The sequence below is a fragment of the Epinephelus moara genome, chromosome 2 (assembly GCF_006386435.1).
Source record: "Epinephelus moara isolate mb chromosome 2, YSFRI_EMoa_1.0, whole genome shotgun sequence".
NCBI classification, from domain to species: Eukaryota; Metazoa; Chordata; class Actinopteri; order Perciformes; family Serranidae; genus Epinephelus; species Epinephelus moara.
Window position 1 is genome coordinate 41399514 of NC_065507.1, and position 11042 is coordinate 41410555.

General features: G+C 40.1%; 2 protein-coding genes across 12 annotated transcripts in view; both read right to left on the reverse strand.

The window, feature by feature from the left end:
* Positions 1–3238, reverse strand: part of ints4 (integrator complex subunit 4) — a 41047-nt gene extending 37809 nt beyond the window's left edge. For 2 of the 4 annotated variants that reach the window (XM_050055663.1, XM_050055653.1), the window contains exons 1-3: positions 3093–3238; positions 1719–1913; positions 1373–1490 (exon numbers count right to left, since the gene is read on the reverse strand). In XM_050055663.1, coding sequence (XP_049911620.1) covers positions 1373–1490; positions 1719–1913; positions 3093–3146 — 367 coding nt within the window. In that variant the 5' untranslated portion in view covers positions 3147–3238. The remainder of the gene's footprint in view (positions 1–1372; positions 1491–1718; positions 1914–3092) is intronic. The other 2 variants (XM_050055681.1, XM_050055673.1) reach the window with 1 other exon arrangement.
* Positions 3239–5855: 2617 nt separating this feature from the next.
* fat3a (FAT atypical cadherin 3a) overlaps positions 5856–11042 on the reverse strand; it is a 383130-nt gene continuing 377943 nt past the window's right edge. For all 8 annotated transcript variants that reach the window (XM_050055175.1, XM_050055199.1, XM_050055166.1 and 5 more), the window contains one exon: positions 5856–9634. In XM_050055175.1, coding sequence (XP_049911132.1) covers positions 9003–9634 — 632 coding nt within the window. In that variant the 3' untranslated portion in view covers positions 5856–9002. The remainder of the gene's footprint in view (positions 9635–11042) is intronic.

Genomic DNA, 11042 nt, shown 5'->3' on the forward strand with positions numbered 1-11042 from the left:
AGTGAAGAAAGTCACGTTATCTCAGCATGAAGACAAACATCAGTATCAGTCATTCATCCTGCTCTCTATCCCTCCTCTACTGAGGACACTCACTGTCTGCAGGTCGGCTGCCTCAGGTACATGTTCAGATAAAGTGTTAGCCTACATACAGACAGCTTTCATTTAGTTTGTCTTTAACACCTTGCTGTTAGCACCGCGAGCGCGATGTGCTTGTGTCAACCGCGATCATAAATCATAATAGCGGCGAATGAGAGACTGTGGACAGAGCAGATTGAAATATGGCTTATCAAACCCCCCACTGGTGATGTACTCATCGTCTCATTTGATGTTGCCCAATAAGAATCCAGACTGTTATCGTATTATTTTTTTCTCAATAGCCGCAGGTATCAAAGCTGTGTTGACAGGAAAGAGGCAGAGGAGAAAACTGTAAAATCACCTGGGGCAGTGCGGGCGGGGCATCAAGGCCACTGTAGCCTTAGGGCAGATATTTTTTTCAAGGGCACAGAGCCAAATTGGGACGGCACGAGAGCCATGGCCCTCGTGAAATTCCTGCCTGGTAGAGTCCCTAATTAAACTTGACTTCTCAAATGAAGAGCCAATCTCCAGAGCTGTGACTCCCCATGCAGTATCTTTTTGGCCATTGTCTTTACAATGACATTGTAGGTAGATTGTGGGTCGTTTAGCTTGGGATATTTCTTGACCTCAACAACGAATCTCTCTGCATCCACTCTTCGTCACACATTAGCTGTCCAGCTGCCATAGGAGCAGGCAGAGAGTGAGTGGAGAAAAAATGCATTTAATTCCGGGGGGCAGCAAGGCTGGAAATAGGACTGTAGGGTTAAGTGCCACAGGTTTGTGCATCCAGGAGCGCCGAAGCACGTCTAGCCACCACCAATGTAGGGTTGTAAACTGAAAATAATTGGGGCGTATTTTTGACGCGTAGTGTTCACTGCCAATGTGTTTTGGCCTTCAGCCTCAGGTTTTCCTCGTATGCATGTGAAGGGCGGAGAGGTGTGCTCTTTCTGCCTTTGGCTTTCCACGTAGGCATGTGAAAGGGTAGAAAGGTTTGCTCTCCCTGCCTTCGGCTTTCCACGTAGGCTCATGGAAGGGCAGAGAGGTCCCAGAACAGAGTCATACCACCAAATATCAAACTGCAAATCGAAATAGTAGAAAATAAATAAAGTAATAAAATAAAAATAAAAAATATGTTTTTCTTTGACTAAGATGGTCCTGACTGCAATAACATAATGTGCATTTATGGCTTGTCAAGCAAAAAAGTAACCAAAATACAGAGTGACAGATAATCTAATATGCATGCGTGTAAATATGTGAGAAAAATCCCTGGGTGAGACTGTGTGTAAATGTGCCTTACTCTCATTGTTGAGTGTGTTAATGGCGTCATCCACAATGCAGTCTGGGCTGAAGCCCTGCGTTTTGGACAGCAGACCCAGCAGAGAGGCGATTTTTAGCCGCACAGAGTTATCTGTCTCCTGGGAAAGGACATCATCAGAAGCAGCATCAGATGTGTGTGTCTGTGCTACTTAATTGAACTTAATGAACATTTTTACTTTGAGACATTTTAAACTGTGCTTACAGCTACAGGTTATGTATAAACACAGCAGATCTATTTTGTTACAACTTTACAGAGAATATCTTCATATTTATAAAGCTCTCAACAAAGTAATGGATTATTCACACATGTTCTTGTAGTTTTTTACCTTGTAGTAGTGATCCAACAGGATCCTGACCACACCCTCCACACTCTCCGCCTCTACAGGCTTGCGTGCAAACTGCAGCAAGTACTGCAGGGCATCAGTGGAGTTGGTAGCCTTACAGAGGTCAACGTGAAGAGCCGCAGACTTACTGGGTTTGGATAGACGCAGCTTTTTGGCTGGAGCTTCTTCATGAGGAATCTGTCAGCATAAAAAGAAAATGATTTCTGCATGAAGCAGGCAGCATCCTCATTTCTCCTTCATAGTGTGTGATCTCTCCCTCAACCTGCCCTATTTCTTCAGCATTGCTCTGTTACATGGGAACATGTTATAAATTTGGGGATGTTTATCTATCAACAGTTCTTTGACTTAAGAGCTTTATAAACCAATAAAACGATCCTAAAATTAATTCAGTGTTAAACTATGATGATTTTGGATTAATATTTCATTGCTGCAGTACTACTACTACTACTACTACTACTACTACTACTACGCTGTAGCACTCATTACTGCATTAATGTGTATGTTGCATTTATACTGAAAAGTAACTAAAGCTGTTGAACAGATGTAATGGAGTAAAAGTACCATATTTCCCTCCAAAACATAGTGGAGTAGAAGTAAAAGGTTGCATGAAACGGAAATGCTTAAATAAAATACAAGTACCTTACATTGATACTTAAGTAACTTACAGTACCTGAGCAAATGTACTGTAAATATATTCCACCACTGCACTGAGTGTACATCAGATGGGTCTGCCAGATCAACGTTTAGCGTTATTCTTTTCCAAGCCATTACTAATTGCCCATCCTTAACTTCTCTGCTGGTTGACATAAGTAAGGTTTGAATGCAGGACTTTCACTTATAGGGAAGTATTTTCACACTGCGGTATTAGTGCTTTGACTTAAGTAATGGCGCTGAATACTTCTTTCACCAAAGTCACAAGACAACACCCTGCAATTCACCTTTACAGGCTTACAAGTGTGAAACCACTAACTAGCATGACGTAACATTACAAGCCACATAAACCGATTTAATTTAACTATTAAGTTACTACGTTATCTTCAACTTTAGCTCACTAGAGTACAGACTAATGTAGTCACATGAACTACAGCCAGCTGCCAAACTTAGACTAATAACCAGCTATCAAACATTAATGTGAGGTAACGTTATATATGTCATATTAATGTTGTACAGATATCACGGAGATGAGCAGCATTGCGTTGTGACTGTATGCGCCTGGCAGTTACTGGGCTAACGTTAGTTAGCAATTTAGCATTAACGTTAGCTAAAAGGCTAGCTGGCTCTCAGGCACAGTCTTGAACATTCATCCCGGATAATGAGTCTACAGCGAGCAGCAACAAGAGGGTTTCATGTGCTCACCTGTACAACTTTGGAAAATTCCTCATAAACTCGTTTTTTCAGATGGGCTGCCATAGTCACATATAGATAGTTAGCCAAGCTTTCCTATTCAGTCGGTCTCTCATCCATCATGTATTCAACTCGCAAAATACATTTACCCCGACACTTCTTCTGTGGAAGGGCGGTTTAGGGCGGTTAGCATAGAATGTGTCGCATTACCGCCCCCCACTGGATTTTATCAGTTTCATAGTGCAAAGCATTTATAGTGACTGCGTGTTATTGGACGTTTAAGAGTATTTCAACAATGTATCAGTTGAAATTCATCAGTTCAACTGTTTTGCTTTTTCTGCAGATGTTTATTTATAGAGAATATGTGACATTTCACTACATATTCTCATAATAATTTAGTTGAACTTGAACTATTTACTTGATCAATGCTGCATAGATTGAGTACATGGTTCAAATTCAACTGAATTATTTTAAGAATAGCCTATGTGGGAATGTTCATGAAATGTCACTCTACTGATAATCTGTTAAACATACAGAAGTGAACAGTTAAATTGCTGAATCTCAATGAAATGCTGTTGAAAAGTTACAAATTATTCTTTACACCTCTGAAAGCAGACTATCCAAATAAAGTGTTAACATGCCCTCATTGACTTCAAAAGATATCATAAGTGTTGTTTCATTTGTCTTAAAAAAAAAACAAAAAAAACTTGGTGATATTGAACCTCAGAGGGCTAAGGGAGCAAGTCCACAAGGATGGAGACTCCAGAACTGTATGTCACCCACAATGCATTGCATTTATGCATTTGATGCAAGAAATTACATCCATGGTTGGATGGCAGTAATGTATGTGAAACTCTGGTTGCTTACCACTGAAGAATGAATAAATTGGAAAATAAAGAAAATTAAATAAAATAAATTCACTATCTGACATACTTTTCAGTTTCATTTTTTCCTAATATATCTTATTGGTCTATACATGTGTATAGGTTCATTCGCCTGTTAGCAAATAGGTTCTAACGACAATCTCACTAATAGCTTGATATTATACTGAAAAATGCCATATAACTAATTGCAGTTAGGTTGTTGTATTGTGTGATTTCTTTATTTCCAACATTATTTATAGCGTAAACACATGGGAAATTGCTGTTTTTGCAATATATCATAAACCCTTAGATAATTATGATAATCATGATACAAATCACAAACAGAAATTTCTAAATCAGAAACTGATGCAGCTAATTACCAAGTGCCTACTGATGTATTGTAGTTATCTCTAAGAGATGCCTTCGCTTTATTGAAATGTGTCTGCAGGTATTCCTGATGATTTGTAAAAAGCAGTATAGTGCTGATTCTACAACTGGTGGTCAGTCATGATTCATGACATATTTGGCTGAAAGTGAACAAGGGCAGGTGTGCTTCATGTCAATCCCCCACTCCTCCCCTGCCCACTTTCCCAATGCTCCCCAAGTTGCCTCCATGTGATGTGAGCTGTAATATAATACCAAGGGCTGAGGGTAAGTAAATGAGGGGAAGTGGAACTAATAATGAAATGCAGCAAGTTTTCACCAAAAGTGATCCCATTTACACCATTGTCTGCTCTATAACCCAGACCCATCTGTATAAGACATGCTAGTGTCTTATTCCTTTGCAATAATTTTTGGTGTAGCACTGGGTACATACCCCAGAAACACTGTATAATTCACCTCTACGGTATAACAGCTGCTTTAGTGCTAAACATGTTAAATAAGATGAACCAGTCTACTATAAATCCATGGTTTGCTGAGCAAGCAGCTTGAGTGAGTTTGTTTGAGTGTGTTTGTCAGTTAAATGTAGTTTCTTTTTCTTTGTAAGTCATCATCTTATGATGTTAGGCCTGTTGATATGATATTTTGAGACAATTAATATTTGTATTAGGCAGTGTTTGGAAGGCCAACCTCTTTTATATGGTTTTATATATTGATAGAATTTTACAATATTTTCAGGCAGTTATAGCCTACTACTAGTGTCCAACCTATTCTCACTTTCAGCTCTACATGTCAAATCATGATACTCAAAGTACCCCTCCACCATCAGTTTTGGATGCTCAGGGGCGGCGTGTCAAATTTCATGCATTGTTTCTTTTTAAAATAAAACTTCCATGTTCAAAGACAATGTACAGTTTTTGCTCGGTAAATGCTTTACAAGATAAACTTAGAATGTAGGTTAAATAATAACTTGTTTTAGGTTTCCTCCTTTGGTAACTAAGGTCCCTGGGTATGGCTTGGCAAACAAAGCATGTGGTTAAGTTAAGAAAAAAAAAAAAAGGTTTGGCTTAGAATAAGTACATTTGTTGCTAATGTAATGTAATGACACGTGACATATGCCACATACCTCACATAACTTTGGTCACCAGCATAGTATGCTACAAATACTGGCACATAACATTGCACTTGACTTTTGGTTTCATACTAGACATGAACACCAGTTTCCTGGGTGAAAGTCTGGAGTTTTTTTGACCCATCCACAGCTGTAAGGAATCACAATTTCCCTCTGGGATCAATACAGTATTTCTGATTCTGATTGACATGGTCATATCATAGACTGACCAACCATTTGTGAGACTAAAGATAGCAAAGCAGCTCTACAGCTTGATATTACTTAGAAGGGACAAGAAGACACTTATCTCTGGTGTAATGTCATACAAAGTACCATTACAAGTTATTTCACATGACAAACAAGTGAACAGCTGTGATGATCTGTCAGGATGGATTATCTTAGAATTGAGGACAGATGACATGGTGCGCAAGAACCTTTTTATTTTCTGCACTGAATTGAAAAAAAAAAAGTTTAAAAAAGCACTCACTTTGTACACTCAATTTCTGCAGACAGGGGACATATTGTTGACAATGTCTAATGTCTTTAAACATTAGAATTTCATCAAAACATTCCAGGTGAAAGAAATGTACAAAAAGGATGTAAGGTCTTGATTTTATACTGTGCAAAATTCATCTATAATATTGAAATGGCATTCAGTCAGTCAGTGGCAGAGGAGGAATGATGTGAAAATAACTGATCTTCCACAGTCTTAGTGCCCACATTCACATCAAACAGTCAAAGGAAGTTCAGGATTGCAATTCCATATCTACAAAATATTCATAGCTATTTACACTGTACAGAGATTTAAACACATATATCTGTTACAAAAAAAAGAAGCTGTGTGCCCAAGTGGATCAGGCAGATTATACAGTGAAGATCTGAAGCAGTCGGATGTGCTGTCTGTCCTGGAGGCCAGATAGAAACTCAGCCATTTGTGACCTGGATAAGGGTTCTCTCTGTAGACGTGGTGAAGATGCTACAAAAAACACTGGAATGCACGGATGATAAAAATGTGTCTGCTCCACATGGCTTTTTGAAAATAATGGTGTGACATTAAACACATCAAAGAAATGGAGGGAATCTGCATAAAATGTGGACAGCTGGTGCTTGTCAATAATTTTTGCCAGAGATTTTCAACTCTGTAGTGCCAGGAAAAATGACTGGTGCTAAGAGTGGCTGTGGTTGCTAATATACATTATTGGGATTTCTATGTTAACATTACTAGGCCTACTTAACAATCTTGTTATCTGAAGATAAACTATGTTCTCATGATCACGTCTTTATCATGTTTTTTTCCAGTTGTGGATGAGGTAATCAGATTATTTACTTAATTACAAATATGACAATATAAAAATGCCACGTTGCAATTATAAGTCCAGCAAAATGGAGCATAGCGCTATTTCAGGGCAAGCACTGAAGTCACGCTTACATTAGTTGGTTGCCATCAGTTGTTTCATTCATGTTTTACAATAACTGGCTCATTCATCAGCTGTGTGGCTACCAACAGCAACCTCCAGGGCTGAAAAATGAACCCACAGGAAGTGTCAAAAACTGCAGTTCCTCTAATGGCCACTTGAGACTGGCTTTAGAAGCCAGTCAGTCACCATTGAACCCTATGTTAAAACTGTACAGCAGAAATAAGCATGTTTACGGCTCGGTACAAAAATGGCTTTGGTCTCTATAGCTAATTTCCCCGTCATGACAACTGTACAAGGAGTGCATTTTTATATAACTCTCACGTTTACATTTTATTAAGGCTTAATGTTACGCATAATTAGGGGCGGGCTGCTTTGAGTGACAGGCTGTCTGCTGAGTGTCCTCGGCTTCTCAGTCAGATCCACCCCTCATTCCTCCACAGCTCCACCCTCTCACCCAAATATGGTCACTTCTGGCTCCTAAAAAACAAGATGATTGCCGAAATTCCGAACTCGGGGCTTTAAAATGGGAGTCCACAAAGCAGTGGATGACGCCACAGTAGCTACGTTCATTAGTTTTGCAGTCAATGGTGGCTACCAGCTTACCAGTAACGTCCGTTCAGTGTGGCAGTCATACCTCACAGTTACCACCATTACTGTGCTGATAACTGCTGCAATGTCATCCACCACCCCACTCTCCTTATGTTCTCAGAAATCACTAAGATTTTACATTCTTGTTTAAAGGGGCGGATCCAGCAGATCCCTTGTTTCCACTCAGATACTGTGAGAGCTCCTCCAAAGAGCTGACAGGTACAGACTGATACAGAGAGCAAATGTACCAGGCTATCACAGATAGGTGTCACATCCTCTTTACAGAAAAACATCAAACAATCTTAGAAAGCCAGGCATTTCAACAATCTGAAATAGCATTATGTCGTTCAATATTAAATATATCAATACTTTATGAAGATCTTTTGCATTTTTTGAGGTTGATGTGTATGCAGGCTGGTTGCCCAGCAGTCTCTTTGGGTTTTACTGGACACAATATTCACTACTATCCTGATAATAGAAATTTACCGTGATTAACTTATTGGGAGTGTTTTTCTTTTTTTATCACCATCTGCAATAAAATTGTATACCATCCCATCCCTAAACCTGGGACAACAACAATAATAAGATGAAGACGAAGTAGAGGAAAATTTATTTGTTAAGCACTTTTTGTGTCATTAGTCTTCAAAGGCTGTAGCAGTACTATGTCTTCTTTGTAAATAATATAATCAGTTTGTGACCTTAAGATATCAGCCCTTTAAATACATTAGCAACAACAGCAGTTCTTGGCTTCTGCACCAAAACCAATAAACCTGGAAAGTCAATGACACACAGAACATTTTGGGCTTATGAGAACGATGGCTGAAATGTCATGGCTTGAAAGGGGGCATGATTTTTTATGAAAGGAGCAAGCACATACCACATTAAAACAAATAAAGTTTTTCTTTAAAATGTGACCAGAACGTTGTTTCATACTTAATCACCAGTAAAGTCGTACTATTTTACAAAGTCTGTACAAGTTTGGAGCACTACAAAGTTTACAAATCCAAGGAGGAAAAAAGGAAAACGGGAATTTGTGTCTGTTTTTTTTTTTTGTTTGTTTGTTTTTAAGAAAGAAGTGGTCCAATGAGCTTCTGTTAAGGAGCAAGGAAGCATACAACCCTTTGACTTACATGATTGTCCCTTCTCTTTTTCCGAATTTTCTCAACCGCATCTATATATTCCAATCACTTTTGGATAAGTCTTTCTCATTCACATTCTCTACTCCATTCTTTTCACATTTCATGACTTCCTATTGGAACAGGGAGGAAAGTTGTGATTGTTCTGCACAGAGGGGACAGGACAACACAGTAACTTTGTAGTTCATGGTAAAACTCAACACTCCCATGTCTGGACAGAGTTGCATTGGAGGATATCACTTAAAACAAGTGAAATTTAGTTTTAAATTTTGCGGTCATTGTTATAGTCTATGGTTGTAGCATTACTTGACAAAGTACTTCTTCCCGTGATATCATCCGCTTGTTCATCTCCTTCCATCTGCTTCAATGTTATGCTCATTCTGGTCCATTATACGTCCCATAGCATCCCTGTACTAGTCAATCAATCACACCTCAGTCTGTTGCTGTGAGTCAGTGATGATGGTTACCCCGCGACGAAGCTCGTCCATACTGTCAAAGTCGCTGCCATGTTCAGAGTCATCCAGCCCGCAGGGGGCCGACATGTCTGAGGCTGATGATGCACCAACAGAAAGTCGCATATTTAGCGACACAGAGTCATCAGTGTCCCCATTTCCTGGGGATACGCCACTCAATGAAGTGCTGAAGTCCCCATGGGATGCCTCCCCAAGGGGTAGCTGGTGGGGAGGCAGGTATTGGCTGGGGTGGAAGTGTGGTCTGGCATGCTTACGCCCGGTGCTGCCAGAGCTCAGAGTGCTCTCCTTGGAGGCCGGTGGATTGGTGGTCAGTGGCGTGTAGGGCTCAGGATAGTCCTCGCCTGTGGGCAGCGGAGGTGGCAGCTGGTCTTGGCTCAAGAACTCTTCTTCATGGGGAGGGGGGTAGTCGCTGTCAATGTCGTAGCCCCCCAGGTAGTAGTCTGACTCCAGTTCACGGGTGCTTCCTGCAAGGCGTGGGGCTGAGCCTGCTACATCACTGCCAGGACCTGCCTCATAACCCGGCACCTCTTCAATGTCTGACAGCCTGGTGCTTGGCATCCAGTCTGATGTGTCCCAGTGATATGCTGGACAGTAGAGGGGGAGATGGTTAGTAACAATCTGGGCTGTGAAACAAGACAACAAGAAACTAGTTTCCACAATGTAGAGAGCTGTGCAGCAGACATGCCTTAGTATGCACCAGATACATTACACTCAGTTACATCAACAATACACAGAGGTGTGGAAGGTCAAGTGCATGACAAGGCACAACCTGCACAGAAAACATGTTAGGTCTTTCAAGATATGTGACATGCACAATAGGAGCCTTTGAGGGTCGGAGTCACAGGTGTCACAGCATGCTGAGCTTCATGAAGACTTGCAGCACTCATGTTGACGAGCTCAGAAAACAAAGCAACACAGAAGAGGGATACTGCAAATATTTGGTAGATTTTACTAATGGTCAGTGAAGCAAAGTGATAAAAAACACGTGTCAAAAGTGGGTTGTTGGCTCTGATTCACCCTGTTACCAATTCAGCACCATGCAAGTACTTACTGAGTATAATACTAAACTAAGATTAAGCCCAGAAATAATCAGCTTAGTAGTTGTGTCCCATTTCAGCAACCACAGCAAGACTATCCTTGCCAAAATACTGACTGTGTTAACTGTTCATTCAAATGTCAACCTATGGTTTCCTGAGAAGTGACCCATTGTGCTCTTCCAGACTGTTAGATCTAAGAAGCTCCAGAAACCTCAGTGCTTGAAGGTTGTGGTGGATGGTTGGGCCTCTGACTGTGACACAGGTGACACCAGTTCATATCCTGTGTGCAGTCAACAGTCAGCACTGGTTTCTTTTTGCCATGACCACAATCTTACCCTAAATCTATCCATGTAGTTTTAGTTGCGTGATCAATTTCACTGAAATACAACTGTACAGGTGGCAGATACAAAAACAGCCAGAATTTGGTGCCACTTCTATTAGTGTTAATGGGGTGGACATGACAAATCACTTTATAACCCATCATATTTTTGTTGTTTCATCTTTGACTAAAAAAAAGACGTCCACCAAATTAAACAACACATATTAAGTGATGCTGACTGGTATTTTTTATCTAACTCAATCAATTCAATCAATTTTATTTATAAAGCCCAATATCACAAATCACAATTTGCCTCACAGGGCTTTACAGCATATGACATCCCTCTGTCCTTAGGACCCTCACAGCGGATAAGGAAAAACTCCCCCAAAAAACCCTTTAACAGGGGAAAAAAACGAGAGAGAGAAAGAGAGAGAGACAGAGACAGAGAGACATGCAGGACAGACGGTAATGACAGTAGCTTACAACAACATTAATGAAAGTAATAATATTATAATTCTGGCTGTTGTGGTACAATATATTGAAAGTATATATTAATATCTGATAGTATACATATGTGACAATAATCATATGTGTATAATAACAGTAGAAGTATGACTAATGATAACAGCAGCAGCA